Source organism: Petromyzon marinus, chromosome 69, assembly GCF_048934315.1.
Source record: "Petromyzon marinus isolate PM22_M1 ecotype Great Lakes invasive population chromosome 69, UKy_Petmar_22M1.pri1.0, whole genome shotgun sequence".
NCBI lineage: Eukaryota > Metazoa > Chordata > Hyperoartia > Petromyzontiformes > Petromyzontidae > Petromyzon > Petromyzon marinus.
Window position 1 is genome coordinate 8,089,722 of NC_133735.1, and position 18,185 is coordinate 8,107,906.

Below are 18,185 nucleotides of genomic sequence, written 5' to 3' on the forward strand. Positions count from 1 at the left end.
GCAGCCTTGCCCGCCGGAGGAGCTCACCGAGGGGACCTTGCCCAGATCTTTCAAGGATTTGTGAGCTCCTCACACAATCCAGCCTGGTTAAACCCAGGATGGATCGTAGGCAGGCTATCCTAAATGTTTCTAACTGGCGAAGATGTTCCATTAAGGGGTGTCCACGTTTCGTAAGCGTCGAGAAGGGAGGGAATGACCGTGGCCGAGAAGACCTGAAGCTTAGTGCGGAGCGACAGACCAGGTAGCTTCCACACAGCGTTACGTAACCGATGAAAAGATATTGCCGCTCGACTGATTCGGAGTGAGACCTCTGCTGTTAAACTGGAGCCGGTCATAAGCACACTGCCCAGGTTTGGGAAAATCTCCACTCTCTCCACAACTGCCCCATCACCGATTGGGAGTTGTGTGGGTGGAGTGTCCGATGGTACAAAATACCCAGGCAGGTGCTTAGTTTGGGTGGGGCTGATGGTAAGGCCCCATTTCTTAGTGGCACGCTCCAGTCTCAGCAGCAGCGTCTCCAACTCCTCCTCTGAATGAGCGGCTATTACCAAATCATCGGCATACATAACGTGGTTGAGCAATAGGGAGCCATCCCTTGACCGCACCCGGGTATCGATCAGCCTCCCATTGTATCCGTACCAGATGTAGATTCCCCCCGGTACAGCTATTGAAGGCTTCACGAACTACGTGGTCAAAATAGATGTTGAATAATGTGGGAGCCAGAGGACATCCCAGCCTACACTCTAAACAACACTACAAACACACACACACGCCACCTCCACCTAGTCCCAGACTTGACGGGTATGTTCAGGTTGATGTGTGCGTGTCTCTCTCTCTCTGTCTAATTGCAGCATGCATTTGAATTGCACCCGGACAAGGATAAAGCAAATGTGGAGGTGGGTGAGAATGAGGCACATAAATTAATTCACTAATTAATTAATATTATAATGATGCTAACGGTGGAATGTTGTAACGAGCACGATGTTTCACAGACGCGTATGTGAGTCTATGGGTCTCTGTGTGCTGAGTCTATGGGTCTCGGTGTGGTGAGTCTATGGGTCTCGGTGTGGTGAGTCTATGGGTCTCGGTGTGGTGAGTCTATGGGTCTCGGTGTGGTGAGTCTATGGGTCTCTGTGTGATGATTCTGTCTCTGTGTGGTGAGTCTATGGGTTTCTGTGTGGTGTGTCTATGTATCTCTGTGTGGCGAGTCTATGGGTCTCTGTGTGGCGAGTCTATGGGTCTCTGTGTGGTGAGTCTATGGGTCTCTGTGTGGCGAGTCTATGGGTATCTGTGTGGTGAGTCTGGGTTTCTGTGTGGTGAGTCTATGGCTCTCTGCTGTGTGAGTCTATGGGTCTCTGCTGTGTGAGTCTATGGGTCTCTGCTGTGTGAGTCTATGGGTCTCTGCTGTGTGAGTCTATGGGTCTCTGCTGTGTAAGTCTATGGGTCTCTGTGTGAGTCTATGGGTCTCTGCTGTGTGAGTCTATGGGTCTCTGCTGTGTGAGTCTGTGGGTCTGCTGTGTGAGTCTGTGTCTCTGATGTGTGAGTCTATGGGTCTCTGCTGTGTGAGTCTATGGGTGTCTGCTTTGTGAGTCTACGGTTCTCTGCTGTGTGAGTCTTTGGGTCTCTGTGTGAGTCTATGGGCCTCTGATGTGTGAGTCTATGGGTCTCTGCTGTGTGAGTCTATGGGTGTCTGTGTGAGTCTATGGGTCTCTGCTGTGTGAGTCTATGGGTCTCTGCTGTGTGAGTCTATGGGTCTCTGCTGTGTGAGTCTGTGGGTCTGCTGTGTGAGTCTATGGGTCTCTGCTGTGTGAGTCTATGGGTCTCTGCTGTGTGAGTCTGTGTCTCTGATGTGTGAGTCTATGGGTCTCTGCTGTGTGAGTCTATGGGTGTCTGCTGTGTGAGTCTACGGTTCTCTGCTGTGTGAGTCTATGGGTCTCTGTGTGAGTCTATGGGTCTCTGCTGTGTGAGTCTATGGGTCTCTGCTGTGTGAGTCTATGGTTCTCTGTGTGAGTCTATGAGTGTCTGCTGTGTGAGTCTATGGGTCTCTGCTGTGTGAGTCTATGGGTCCCTGCTGTGTGAGTCTATGGGTCTCTGCTGTGTGAGTCTATGGGTCTCTGCTGTTTGAGTCTATTGGTCTCTGCTGTATGAGTCTATGGGTCTCTGCTGTGTGAGTCTATGAGTGTCTGCTGTGTGAGTCTATGGGTCTCTGCTGTGTGATGAGTCTATGGGTCTCTGTGTGAGTCTATGGGTCTCTGCTGTGTGATGAGTCTATGGGTCTCTGTGTGAGTCTATGGATCTCTGCTGTGCGAGTCTATGGGTCTCTGTGTGTGAGTCTATGGGTCTTTGCTGTGTGAGTCTATCAGTGTCTGCTGTGTGAGTCTGTGTCTCTGATGTGTGAGTCTATGGGTCTCTGCTGTGTGAGTCTATGGGTGTCTGCTGTGTGAGTCTACGGTTCTCTGCTGTGTGAGTCTATGGGTCTCTGTGTGAGTCTATGGGTCTCTGCTGTGTGAGTCTATGGGTCTCTGCTGTGTGAGTCTATGGGTCCCTGCTGTGTGAGTCTATGGGTCTCTGCTGTGTGAGTCTATGGGTCTCTGCTGTTTGAGTCTATTGGTCTCTGCTGTATGAGTCTATGGGTCTCTGCTGTGTGAGTCTATGAGTGTCTGCTGTGTGAGTCTATGGGTCTCTGCTGTGTGATGAGTCTATGGGTCTCTGTGTGAGTCTATGGGTCTCTGCTGTGTGATGAGTCTATGGGTCTCTGTGTGAGTCTATGGATCTCTGCTGTGCGAGTCTATGGGTCTCTGTGTGTGAGTCTATGGGCCTTTGCTGTGTGAGTCTATCAGTGTCTGCTGTGTGAGTCTATGGGTCTCTGTGTGATGAGTCTATGGGTCTCTGCTGTGTGAGTCTATGGGTCTCTGTGTGATGAGTCTATGGGTCTCTGCTGTGTGATGAGTCTATGGGTCTGTGTGAGTCTATGGGTCTCTGCTGTGTGATGAGTCTATGGCCCTCTGTGTGAGTCTATGATGCAGCGATCTTGCCGTGACTGTTCCACCTGAAGACGGAAGCTTGTGTTGCCTCCGAAACGTCGTGATTTAATCGTTTTATTTTACTTTTATTTTACCTGCGTGACTTTACCGAATTAAAAAAAAACAAAGAGTATGAATCCTTGCAGTCACGAAAGCTTCAAATCTAGAATTTAATTGTTTAAAATGTTTATTTTTTAATGCTATAATATATAGTATCGTCATCAGTATGACATGAGTATACCAAGTTTGCAGTCGATACCACATCGGGAAGTGGGTTCAAATTTGAATTGCAAGATTTGAGGATGCAACGGCAACAACAGACACAGTGAGTTAAATAAAAACGCCTGTAAAAAAAAAGATTTAATTGAATATTAAAAAAAAGACGTCTCTCTTAGCCATCATATCCGGTGCTGGATGAGCCTCGCGGCCAAAAGTAGATTTCGATTTAAAGCTTTCGCGACTGCAAGGATTCATACGGTAATAGGTTTTACCCTTTTTGACTGGCACAAAAACTGACACCTTTATTCAAGGGCATCGTGTTTGCAATAGCCACAACACAAGCAGTCAAAATGCAAACAAAAAGAGACAACTCTGATAATAATGATATTGGCACTGTCCTTGAATTTGATTGGTCCACACCCGAGACGGCTTTTCTTAGAGCCCTTTAGTCTCTCCACTGGTGTTGGACCAGAAGACGCCAAAAGGCGTACAACTCAAAAACAGCGCACCATCAGAGTATTGAGGGCTCGGGGTGAGCATTTACACTGAACTCTCAATACCCTGATGGTGCGCTGTTTTTGAGTTGTACGCCTTTTGGCGTCATCTGGTCCAACACCAGTGGAGAGACAAAGGGCTCTAAGAAAAGCCGTCTCGGGTGTGGACCAATCAAATTCAAGGACAGTGCCATCATCATTATCAGAGTTGTCTCTTTTGTTTGCATTTTGACTGCTTGTGTTGTGGTTATTGCAAACATAATGCCTTGAATAAAGGTGTCAGTTTTTGTGCCAGTCAAAAGGGTAAAACCTATTTCTATATCTTGTTACTGACAAAGGAGGTCTCATAATGTAAATGCTCACCCCGAGTTGTACGCCTTTTGGCGTCTTCTGGTCCAACACCAATGGAGACTAGGCTCTAAGAAAAGCCGTGTCGGGTGTGGACCAATCAAATTCAAGGACAGTGCCAATATTATTATCAGAGTTCTCTTTTTTGTTTGCATTTTGACTGCTTGTGTTGTGGTTATTGCAAACACGATGCCTTGAATAAAGGTGTCAGTTTTTGCGCCAGTCAAAAGGGTAAAACCTATTACTATATCTTGTTACTGGCAACGGAGGTCTCATAATGCAAGGATTCACCTTGTTGGTTCTTTCGGTAAAGTCACCACCGCGTAGAGTAAAACAATAAAACAAAACGAGACAATAAAAATCTCGCTGAGAATTTAAAAATTAATTTTAAAACAATAAAACAAAACGAGACAATAACATTCTCGCTGAAAATTTAATTGCCTCGTTTTGTTTCATTGTTTCATCATCTCATTCTACGTGACTTTACCGATAGGACCGAGAAGAGCCAATCAAATTAGTAGCTTCACGTGCAGCTGCGTTTCAGCGATTCTGCACTTTGCTCTATTACCATCGTGCCATCACCGCCTTCCACCTTGATGAAGAAAGCAAAAATGAGCTCAGGTTTGTCCCAGGACAAATCGAGATTCTCGTCCTGTGTTCCGCGTGTCGCTGGCAGTGAACGCTTTGGCCCCAAGTCCCGCGTCTCCGGTTCAGGTGAGCGGCGTGCGTGTCAACCCCGCCCCCGCCACCCCACAACCTCGAGCTGGTGTTTGAGAGCGTCGGCGCAGCTGTGTTACCCGGGGGACTACACCTCGCGTTTCTCCCAGCTCGCGCGACGCGTTTGGCCAACGTGGAGGAGAGCAGGCCAAGTACGTGCCCCACGCCGGTTCTTCACGCTCTGCAAGATGTAGGACCTTTGGCATCTACGTCTGTAGAACTTGAAGAACCAGCGGCATCTACGTCTGCAGAACGTGAAGAACCAGTGACATCTACATCTGCAGAACGTGAAGAACCAGTGGCATCTACATCTACAGAAGATGGAGAACCAGTGGCATCCACATCTACAGAACGTGAATAACCAGTGGCATCTACGTCTGCAGAACGTGAAGAACCAGTGGCATCTACATCTACAGAAGATGGAGAACCAGTGGCATCTACATCTGCAGAACGTGAAGAACCAGTGGCATCTATATCTGCAGAACGTGAAGAACCAGTGGCATCCACATCTACAGAACGTGAATAACCAGTGGCATCTACATCTCCAGAACGTGAAGAACCAGTGGCATCTACAGAACGTGAAGAGCCAGTTGCATCTACATCGGCAGAACGTGAAGAACCAGCAGCATCTACATCTGCAGAACGTGAAGAACCAGCAGCATCTACATCTGCAGAACGTGAAGAACTAGTGGCATCTACATCTGCAGAACACGAATAACCTGTGGCATCTACATCTGCAGAACGTGAAGAACCAGTGGCATCTACATCTGCAGAAGATGAAGAACCAGTGGCATCTACATCTGTAGAACGTGAAGAACCAGTGGCATCTACATCTGCAGAACGTGAATAACCAGTGGCATCTACATCTGCAGAACGTGAAGAACCAGTGGCATCTACATCTACAGAACGTGAAGAACCAGTGGCATCTACATTTGCAGAATATGAAGAACCAGTGGCATCTACAGCTGCAGAACGTGAAGAACCAGTGGCATCTACATCTGCAGAATATGAAGAACCAGTGGCATCTACATCTGCAGAACGTGAAGAACCAGTGGCATCTACATCTACAGAAGATGGAGAACCAGTGGCATCTACATCTGCAGAACGTGAATAACCAGTGGCATCTACATCTGCAGAACGTGAAGAATCAGTGGCATCTACATCTGCAGAACGTGAAGAACCAGTGGTATCTACAGCTGCAGAACGTGAAGAACCAGTGGCATCTACATCTGCAGAACGTGAAGAACCAGTGGCATCTACGTCTGCGGAACGTGAAGAACCAGTGGCATCTACATCTGCAGAACGTGAAGAACCAGTGGCATCTACATCTGCAGAACGTGAAGAACCAGTGGCATCTACATCTACAGAACGTGAAGAACCAGTGGCATCTACATCTGCAGAACGTGAAGAACCAGTGGCATCTACATCGGCAGAACGTGAAGAACCAGTGGCATCTACATCTGCAGAACGTGAAGAACCAGTGGCATCTACATCTGCATAACGTGAAGAACCAGTGGCATCTACGTCTGTAGAACGTGAAGAACCAGTGGCATCTACATCTGCAGAACATGAAGAACCAGTGGCATCTAAATCTGCAGAACGTGAAGAACCAGTGGCATCTACATCTGCAGAACGTGAAGAACCAGTGGCATCTACATCTGCAGAACGTGAAGAACCAGTGGCATCTACATCTGCAGAATGTGAATAACCAGTGGCATCTACATTTGCAGAATATGAAGAACCAGTGGCATCTACATCTGCAGAACGTGAAGAACCAGTGGCATCTACATCTGCAGAACGTGAAGAACCAGTGGCATCTACATCTGCAGAACATGAAGAACCAGCGGCATCTACATCTGCAGAACGTGAAGAACCAGTGGCATCTACATCTGCAGAATGTGAATAACCAGTGGCATCTACATCTGCAGAACATGAAAAACCAGCGGCATCTACATCTGCAGAACGTGAAGAACCAGTGGCATCTACATCTGCAGAACGTGAAGAACCAGTGGCATCTACATCTGCATAACGTGAAGAACCAGTGGCATCTACATCTGCAGAACGTGAAGAACCAGTGGCATCTACATTTGCAGAATATGAAGAACCAGTGGCATCTACATTTGCAGAATATGAAGAACCAGTGGCATCTACATCTGCAGAACGTGAAGAACCAGTGGCATCTACATCTGCAGAACGTGAAGAACCAGTGGCATCTACATCTGCAGAATGTGAATAACCAGTGGCATCTACATCTGCAGAACGTGAAGAACCAGTGGCATCTACGTCTGCAGAACACGATTAACCTGTGGCATCTACGTCTACAGGAGATTATACACCTTTTCACGCCATTCCCCGTCTTTAGTATACACGCCGTACACCGTGTTTGGAATCGCCAGGACTAAAGTTGGGACTTAGGAACAAATGGACTCGTGAACAGACCTGCGGAACCTCACTCGTTCATAAGTACGAGCCATTCTGCGTGGACCAGAGCATCACATGGGTTTCTGCTGTGTGAGTCTATGGGTCTCTGCTGTGTGAGTCTATGGGTCTCTGCTGTGTGAGTCTATGGGTCTCTGCTGTGTGAGTCTGTGGGTCTCTGCTGTGCGAGTCTGTGGGTCTCTGCTGTGTGAGTCTATGGGTCTCTGCTGCCTGATGATGCAGGCAGGCGGTGATGAGAAGGAAACTGACACTCTCTGTAGTAGTCGTAGTACGTAGGATGGAGAAATTGAAGGAACCGGAGCGAGAGAGAGGAAGACCTGACACAGAGATAATGGCTTGACGACATGACACGGCACGGCACGCACACGTACACACACGCACACACACGCACGCACGCCTGCACGCACGTGCACACACGCACACACGCACACGCACGCACACACACACACGTACACACACACACACGTACACACGTACACACACACGTACACACACACACGTACACACACACGTACACACACACGTATACGTACACACACACACGTACACACACACACGTACACACACACACACGTACACACACACACGTACACACACACACGTACACACACACGTACACACACACCTACACACACACACACGTACACACACACACACGTACACACACACGTACACACACGTACACACACACGTACACATACACACACACGTACACACACACACATACACACACGTACACATACACACACGTACACATACACACACGTACACATACACACACGTACACACACGTACACACACACGTACACACACACACGTACACACACACGTACACACACGTACACACACACACGTACAAACACGTACACACGTACACACACACGTACACACACACACACGTACACACACACACACGTACACACACACACGTACACACACACGTACACACACACGTACTCACACACACGTACACACACACACACGTACACACACACGTACACGTACACACACACGTACACACACACACGTACACACGTACACACACACGTACACACACACGTACACACACGTACACACACACACGTACACACACACGTACACACACACACGTACACACACACACGTACACACACACACGTACACACACATGTACACACACACACACACGTACACACACACACACGTACACACACGTACACACACACACGTACACACACACACACGTACACACACACACGTACACACACGTACACACACACACGTACACACACGTACACACACACACGTACACACACACACGTACACACACACGTACACACACGTACACACACGTACACACACACACGTACACACACACGTACACACACACACGTACACACACACACACACGTACACACACACACACGTACACACACACGTACACACACGTACACACACACGTACACACACGTACACACACACGTACACACACGTACACACACACGTACACACACGTACACACACACGTACACACACACACGTACACACACACACACGTACACACACACGTACACACACGTACACACACACGACGTACACACACGACGTACACACACGTACACACACACGTACACACACGTACACACACACACACACACGCATTTGCACGACAAGACGCCTACTAGGGAACTACCGGTGGATCGCGATGACGACGACGACGATGATGACGATGACGACGATGATGACGATGATGACCACGACGATGATGACGACGATGACGACGATGACGATGACGACGATGATGATGACGATGACGACGATGATGATGACGATGATGACGACGATGACGACGATGATGATGACGATGATGACCACGACGATGATGACGACGACGACGATGATGATGACGATGATGACGACGACGATGATGATGACGACGATGACGATGACGACGACGATGATGACGACGATGACGACGATGACGACGACGATGATGACGATGATGACGACGATGACGATGATGACGATGATGACGACGATGACGACGATGATGATGACGACGACAATGACGATGATGACGACGATGACGACGATGACGACGATGATGACGACGACGATGACGATGATGACGATGATGACGACGATGACGACGATGATGATGACGACGACAATGACGATGATGACGACGATGACGACGATGACGACGACGATGACGATGATGACGATGATGACGACGATGACGACGATGATGATGACGACGACAATGACGATGATGACGACGATGACGACGATGACGATGATGACGATGATGACGACGATGATGATGACGACGATGACGACGACGACGACGACGATGACGGTGATGACGATGATGACGATGATGACGACGACGACGACGACGACGATGACGATGATGATGACGACGACAATGACGATGATGACGACGATCTCTGGTCTCATTCCACCGCTAGTCCTAACCGATCGGAATAATTCTCCTGCTGCTGCTGCTGCTGCTGCTGCAGGAGGTGCAGGCCCCAGCAACGAAGGTGGTGGAGTAGTTGGTGGAGTAGTTGGTGGAGGAGGAGCTGGAGGAGGAGGTGGAGGAGGAGGTGGAGCGGCAAGAGGAGGAGCGGAGGCGGTGGAGCGCGCTGCACTTGAGGTGCCCTCTCCGTCAAGCGAGGTCGACAGCGCTTGGTGCAGTCACCGTGTCCGTCCGTCCGTCTGTCCCTCCATCCCTCCATCCGTCTATCCCTCCGTCCGTCCGTCTTTCCGTCCGTCTGTCCGTCCGTCCGTCCGTCTGTCCCTCCATCTGTCTGTCCGTCCATCCGTCTGTCCCTCCATCCCTCCGTCCGTCTGCCCGTCCGTATTTCCGTCCGTCTGTCCGTCCGTCCGTCCCTCCGTCCGTCTTTCCGTCCGTCTTTCCGTCCGTCTGTCCGTCCGTCCGTCTGTTTGTCCCTCCATCTGTCCGTCTGTCTGTCCCTCCATCTGTCCGTCCGTCCGTCTGTCCCTCCGTTTGTCCCTCCGTCGACCCGTCTGCCCCTCGCTCTGTCCCTCTCTTCATCCGTCCGTGCATCCGTCATGTCACTCCAACCCTACGGAAAACCAGCCAGGTGTCCGTCTATCTGTCCGTCTATCTGTCCGTCTATCTGTCGGTCCATCTGTCTATCTGCCCGTCTGTCCATGCGTATATCCATCTGTGCGTGTGTCTGTCCGGCCATCCGTCTGTGTGTCTGTCCGTCTGTCCGTCCATCCGTCTGTGTGTCTGTCCGTCCATCCGTCTGTGTGTCTGTGTGTCTGTTTGTCTGTCCGTCCATCCGTCTGTGTGTCTGTATGTCTGTCTGATGATGGTGATGATGATGTTGATGATGATGTTGATGATGTTGATGATAAGCCACGAACATCGAGCTGCTCCCATTTGCAATGGCCCATGACGCTTCTGTCAAAGGGAGCTTCGTAGCAGCTCAATGGGCGGTGGGGGGTCTCCTTGCCTGGTGAAAATAAAAACAACGAAATGTCCAGGGTGTTTGAAAACAGATATTGACCCCCCGATTTGAAATCTCTAAATCTCTGCAACCACCAACCGCCCATGAATTAAACTCTTACCGCTTGAGAGGGCGGGGCATAGAGAGGGCGGGGCACAGAGAGGGCGGGGCACGGAGGGGGCGGGGCACGGAGAGGGTGGGGCACGGAGGGGGCGGGGCACGGAGAGGGCGGGGCACGGAGAAGGCGGGGCACGGAGAGGGCTTGGCGCAGAGAGGGCGGGGCACGGAGGGGGCGGGGCACGGAGAGGGCGGGGCACGGAGGGGGCGGGGCACAGAGAGGGCGGGGCACGGAGGCGGCGGGGCACGGAGGGGGCGGGGCACGGAGGGGGCGGGGCACGGAGGGGGCGGGGCACGGAGGGGGCGGGGCACGGAGGGGGCGGGGCACGGAGAGGGCGGGGCACGGAGAGGGCGGGGCACGGAGAGGGCGGGGCTCAGAGTTCCAAACGATTACCGCAAGACGCCTCTCCCAGCGCGCAAACGGCCCCTAGCCTCGGTCATCGGCAAGACGCCACCGCCTCAACGTTGGGACAGGTCGCCACGGGACCCGAAGGCTTGGCGCTACACCCTTGGCCCCCACGATCGCCGCCCACGGACATCACCACACCCTGCGATTCGTCAAAGACCCGCGGCGTTTTTTGTGCCACCGGTTAGCGACCGAATCCGGATGACCTCGATAAAGGGAATCACGCTTTCGAGAGGCGTCTGGGACGAGTTCAGCGGTCGTCTCGAGCAGGGGCGGAGCCGGGGGGCGGAGCCGGGGGGCGGGGGGGGGGGGTAGGTGACAGGGGCGACGTTCCGCGTGCGAGTGTACGACACTCGGTCTGGCGGACTGCGTGCCAACCGCCGTTGTCAGAGCGCGTGTCCGCCAACCGGTGGCGTCTGGTTCAGCAGCCTGACTCTCGCTGAATCCATTCTTGAAGTTAACATTTGTTGAATGTCGCCCCGGGCTGAAAATCTTCGCGCTCCGCCCCTGGCCTCGAGGCCCGCCCGTAACTTTCAGCGCGGCCGTGGAAACGTTGCCGTCGCGAGATGCGCACCGCTTTCAAATCGGGTCCATCGTTTTTTGGAAACACCCTGTGCCGTTTCATTAGACCTCCTTTTGCCAGTACCAAAATAATATGATCGTAATAATAATAATAATAATAGTAGTGGGGGGGGGTTTTCCCCCCTTTTTTTCCGGCAAACAAAACTGGAACCTTTTTACGAAAAAAAGTGGGGTAACCCTTTTTATTATTTTTATTATTATGATGATACTATTTTGGTACTGGCAAAGGAGGTCTAATGATCTTTGTTTGTTTTTTTTTTCCGGTAAAGTCACGTAGAAATAAGAAACAATAGAATTACGTGACTTTACCGAAAAAAAAACAAAGATTAATTACTGCAGTCACGAAATCACCAAATCGAGGTCTAATGAAAAAGTGGAAAAACCCCTATTATTATTATGATACTATTTTGGTACTGACAAAGGAGGTCTAATGATGTAGATGCTCACCCCGAGCCCTCATTACTTTGACAGCGGCATTGTCTTTGAGCTGTGTGACGTCTTTTGGCGTCACGTGGTCGAGCACCAATAGGGGACGAGCCTCAAGAGAAAGCCGTCCCTTGGTGTGGACCAATCAGTTTCAAGGGCAATGCCACATATATTATTATTATTATCATGGTGTGTGTGTTTTTGTTGGCATTTTGACTGCAGGTATTGTGGTTAACGCAACAAGATGAATCCTTGTAAGAAGGTTTCAGTTTTGCTGCCAGGAAGAAGGGGGAAAACCCCTATTATTATTATTACCCGGTACTTTTATTAGTTAAACGATTTGTCCGTGCGACGTCGCGACCGGTTTGCCGGGCCCAGTACACCGAGACGTCCGTGTCCCTTCGCAGGGCGTCAACAACGATGACGTCATCGACGACGTCAACGACGATGACGTCATCGACGGCGTCAACGACGTCATCGATGACGTCACCGACGACGCCAACGACGATGACGTCGTAACGTCCACTACCCTCGCGATCCCTCGCAGCCAGCAAATGATTCTCGACAGCCTGGCCGGTGAGTTTCGACGTTTTGGGCGTCGCTGCGGCTATGAGATGTTGACTACCTCGCCTGGTACGCAGGAGGTCGTGGGTTAGATCCAGACCCCTGATGATGCCTGCCAATGGGTGGCTATGAGATGTTGACTACCTCGCCTGGTACGCAGGAGGTCGTGGGTTCGATCTCAACCCCTGACGATGCCTGCCAGGGGGTGGCTAGGAGATGTTGACTACCTCGCCTGGTACACAGGAGGTCGTGGGTTCGATCCCGACCCCTGACGATGCCTGCCAATGGGTGGCTATGAGATGTTGACTACCTCGCCTGGTACGCAGGAGGTCGTGGGTTCGATCCCGACCCCTGACGATGCCTGCCAATGGGTGGCTATGAGATGTTGACTACCTCGCCTGGTACGCAGGAGGTCGTGGGTTCGATCCAGACCCCTGACGATGCCTGCGAATGGGTGGCTATGAGATGTTGACTACCTCGCGTGGTACGCAGGAAGTCGTGGGTTCGATCTCAACCCCACACGATGCCTGCCAATGGGTGGCTATGAGATGTTGACTACCTCGCCTGGTACGCAGGAAGTCGTGGGTTCGATCCCAACCCCTGACGCCTGCTGCTGCTGCTGCTGTAGATTTGGAGTCTGCGTGTCTCTCTCTTCCCATTCATAATCTTTGGGGTCTATTCGGTAAATTCACGTGGATAGGTCGAAAAAATTTGTCTTTATTTTATGTACAAGAAGCTACGACGTTTCGATCGCAACACAGGCGTTCGTCATCAGGTGGGGAGAAAAAGAGGGGTTGGCCTCTACAGGCAGGGGCAGGGCAAACTTTTTTCCGCCAAGGTCCATTTGGGATATTCATACAACGCCATTCGCGGGCTACACAAAATTATCGACTGTAAACATGAGCCCCGTTATTATTTTTTGGTCAAACGTTTAATTAACTCGCCCCCCTAATGCGATGGGCGAGGCGTGTGGTGGTGGTGGTGGTGATGTTAGCCGGCTATTGACGATGTTGCCGCTACTCCCGAATGCTTTCCCAGGTTTGCCCCTACCTAGACTTGTTGCGTTTCGAGTCCCGCCTGCGGTTGGCCTTGGCTTCCTGTGGTGTGGTGACTTCCTGTGGTGACTTCCTGTGGTGACTTCCTGTGGTGACTTCCTGTGGTGACTTCCTGTGGTGACTTCCTGTGGTGACTTCCTGTGGGGACTTCCTGTGGTGACTTCCTGTGGTGTGGTGACTTCCTGTGGTGACTTCCTGTGGTGACTTCCTGTGGTGACTTCCTGTGGTGACTTCCTGTGGTGACTTCCTGTGGTGACTTCCTGTGGTGACTTCCTGTGGTGACTTCCTGTGGTGACTTCCTGTGGGGACTTCCTGTGGTGACTTCCTGTGGTGACTTCCTGTGGTGACTTCCTGTGGTGACTTCCTGTGGTGACTTCCTGTGGTGACTTCCTGTGGCGTGGGGACTTCCTGTGGTGACTTCCTGTGGTGACTTCCTGTGGCGTGGGGACTTCCTGTGGTGACTTCCTGTGGTGACTTCCTGTGGTGACTTCCTGTGGTGACTTCCTGTGTTGTGGTGACTTCCTGTGGTGACTTCCCGTGGTGGTCACTGCGTGGATTTTTTTCTACGGCTCCTCCGGTTTTTTGTTCCCCTCCACAATTAGAATGGACGTCGCCACGCGCGTTGAGAGTGTCGCTGTAAGATTCGGTGACGGTGACGCATTCAGAGTGTCGCTGTAAGATTCGGTGACGGTGACGCATTCAGAGTGTCGCTGTAAGATTCGGTGACGGTGACACATTCCGAGTGTCGCTGTGAGATTCCGCACGGTGACGGTGACGCATTCAGAGTGTCGCTGTGAGATTCGGTGACGGTGACACGTTCAGAGTGTCGCTGTGAGATTCCTCACGGTGACGGTGACGCATTCAGAGTGTCGCTGTAAGATTCGGTGACGGTGACGGTGATGGTGACGCGTTCAGAGTGTCGCTGTAAGATTCCCCGCAGTGACGGTGACGCGTTCAGAGTGTCGCTGTGAGATTCCACACGGTGACGGTAAACGGTGACGCGTTCAGAGTGTCGCTGTAAGATTCTGCACGGTGACGGTGACGGTGACGCGTTGAGAGTGTCGCTTTAAGATTCCCCGGTGACGGTGACGGTGACGCGTTGAGAGTGTCGCTGCAAGATTCCCCGGTGACGGTGACGGTGACGCGTTGAGAGTGTCGCTTTAAGATTCCCCGGTGACGGTGACGCGTTCAGAGTGTCGCTGCAAGATTCCCCGGTGACGGTGACGGTGACGCGTTCAGAGTGTCGCTGCAAGATTCCCCGCGGTGACAGTGACGCGTTCAGAGTGTCGCTGTGAGATTCCCCGGTGACGGTGACGGTGACGGTGACGCGTTCAGAGTGTCGCTGTAAGATTCCCCGCGGTGACGGTGACGGTGACGCGTTCAGAGTGTCGCTGTGAGATTCCGTGCGGTGACGGTGACGGTGACGCGTTCAGAGTGTCGCTGTAAGATTCTGCACGGTGACGGTGACGGTGACGCGTTGAGAGTGTCGCTTTAAGATTCCCCGGTGACGGTGACGGTGACGCGTTCAGAGTGTCGCTGCAAGATTCCCCGCGGTGACAGTGACGCGTTCAGAGTGTCGCTGTGAGATTCCCCGGTGACGGTGACGCGTTCAGAGTGTCGCTGTGAGATTCCCCGGTGACGGTGACGGTGACGCGTTCAGAGCGTCGCTGTGAGATTCCGCGCGGTGACGGTGACGGTGACGCGTTGAGAGCGTCGCTGTGAGATTCCGCGCGGTGACGGTGACAGTGACGGTGACGGTGACGCGTTCAGAGCGTCGCTGTAAGATTCCCCGGTGACGGTGACGGTGACGCGTTCAGAGTGTCGCTGTAAGATTCCGCACGGTGACGGTGACGATGACGGTGACGGTGACGGTGACGCGTTCAGAGTGTCGCTGTAAGATTCGGTGACGGTGACGGTGACGCGTTCAGAGCGTCGCTGCGAGATTCCGCGGCGGCGTGCCACGGGACGCGGAGAGACGGTGGAGTAGCGGCGGCGCTGTCTCTTCAGGCTTAACACAAGGGGTTTGCCCTGGAAGCGGCTAACGTCCCCTTCACCCGTACACACGCTGGGACACCGTCTAGGCCAACAGCCTAACTCCTTCGCTCCCAGTTCCTCCAAGCTGCAGGCGCTAGAGGGGAGGCCACCTGACCCGGCCCTTGGGTCTAAGCACGGGTCACGGGACACCCCACCAACCAGACCGGCCCTTCAAAGGGCTCCGGCTCTGAGGCTCTGGGGGGGCCGCACCAGGCAAGTCCCGGGGGTCTGTCTAGCCGGCCTGCCTTCTTCACCGGTCCTTCACTCTTGGCCCCAACACACTTTGATTTGTACCTGGTGCCTCTGTGGATGTGTATGCTTTGACTTTAACGTAGCCATTTCTGTGACCAGTCACAAGCCAATCACTCAGCTATTTCAATGCTAAATTATGCTGTTTGATTTGTACTAGGTGCCTCTGTGGATGTGTATGCTTTGACTTTAACATAGCTATTTCTGTGACCAGTCACAAGCTAATCACTCAGCTATTTCAATGCTAAATTCTCCTGTTTGATTTGTACTAGGTGCCTCTGTGGATGTGTATGCTTTGACTTTAATATAGCCATTTCTGTGACCAGTCACAAGCCAATCACTCAGCTATTTCAATGCTAAATTCTATGCTAATTCCTTTGTCAAGGGGTGCCTCTGTGGATGTGTATGCTTTGACTTTAACATAGCCATTTCTGTGACCAGTCACAAGCTAATCACTCAGTTATTTCAATGCTAAATTCTCCTGTTTGATTTGTACTAGGTGCCTCTGTGGATGTGTATGCTTTGACTTTAACATAGCCATTTCTGCGACCAGTCACAAGCTAATCACTCAGCTATTTCAATGCTCAATTCTCCTGTTTGATTTGTACTAGGTGCCTCTGTGGATGTGTATACTTTGACTTTAACATAGCCATTTCTGTGACCAGTCACAAGCCAATCACTCAGCTATTTCAATGCTAAATTCTATGCTAATTCCTTTGTCAAGGGGTGCCTCTGTGGATGTGTATGCTTTGACTTTAACATAGCCATTTCTGCGACCAGTCACAAGCTAATCACTCAGCTATTTTAATGCTAAATTCTCCTGTTTGATTTGTACTAGGTGCCTCTGTGTATGTGTATGCTTTGACTTTAACATAGCCATTTCTGCGACCAGTCACAAGCTAATCACTCAGTTATTTCAATGCTAAATTATCCTGTTTGATTTGTACTAGGTGCCTCTGTGGATGTGTATGCTTTGACTTTAACATAGCCAGTTCTGTGACCAGTCACAAGCTAATCACTCAGCTATTTCAATGCTAAATTCTATGCTAATTCCTTTGTCAAGGGGTGCCTCTGTAGATGTGTAGGCTTTGAATTTAACATAGCCATTTCTGTGACCATTCACAAGCTAATCACTCAGCTATTTCAATGCCAAATGCTATGCTAATTCCTTTGTCAAGGGGTGCCTCTGTGGATGTGTAGGCTTTGACTTTAACGTAGCCATTTCTGTGACCAGTCACAAGCTAATCACTCAGTTATTTCAATGCTAAATTCTATGCTAATTCCTTTGTCAAGGGGTGCCTCTGTGGATGTGTATGCTTTGACTTTAACATAGCCATTTCTGTGACCAGTCACAAGCTAATCACTCAGTTATTTCAATGCTAAATTCTCCTGTTTGATTTGTACTAGGTGCCTCTGTGGATGTGTGTGCTTTGACTTTAACATAGCCATTTCTGTGACCAGTCACAAGCTAATCACTCAGTTATTTCAATGCTAAATTTTCCTGTTTGATTTGTACTAGGTGTCTCTGTGGATGTGTATGCTTTGACTTTAACATAGCCATTTCTGTGACCAGTCACAAGCCAATCACTCAGCTATTTCAATGCTAAATTCTATGCTAATTCCTTTGTCAAGGGGTGCCTCTGTGGATGTGTATGCTTTGACTTTAAGATAGCCATTTCTGTGACCAGTCACAAGCTAATCACTCAGTTATTTCAATGCTAAATTCTCCTGTTTGATTTGTACTAGGTGCCTCTGTGAATGTGTATGCTTTGACTTTAACATAGCCATTTCTGTGACCAGTCACAAGCTAATCACTCAGCTATTTCAATGCTAAATTCTATGCTAATTCCTTTGTCAAGGGGTGCCTCTGTGGATGTGTATGCTTTGACTTTAACATAGCCATTTCTGTGACCAGACACAAGCTAATCACTCAGTTATTTCAATGCTAAATTATCCTGTTTGATTTGTACTAGGTGCCTCTGTAAACGTGTAGGCTTTGACTTTAACATACCCATTTCTGCGACCAGTCACAAGCTAATCACTCAGCTATT

At 50.7% G+C, this 18,185-nt stretch overlaps 1 protein-coding gene across 1 annotated transcript in view; it reads left to right on the forward strand.

Moving 5' to 3' along the window:
• LOC142906707 (uncharacterized) overlaps positions 1-18,185 on the forward strand; it is a 70,009-nt gene that overhangs the window by 26,441 nt on the left and 25,383 nt on the right. Inside the window, exons 6-9 of the mRNA XM_076055063.1 lie at positions 852-896; positions 4,761-4,798; positions 9,742-9,878; positions 12,640-12,808. Coding sequence (XP_075911178.1) covers positions 852-896; positions 4,761-4,798; positions 9,742-9,878; positions 12,640-12,808 — 389 coding nt within the window. The remainder of the gene's footprint in view (positions 1-851; positions 897-4,760; positions 4,799-9,741; positions 9,879-12,639; positions 12,809-18,185) is intronic.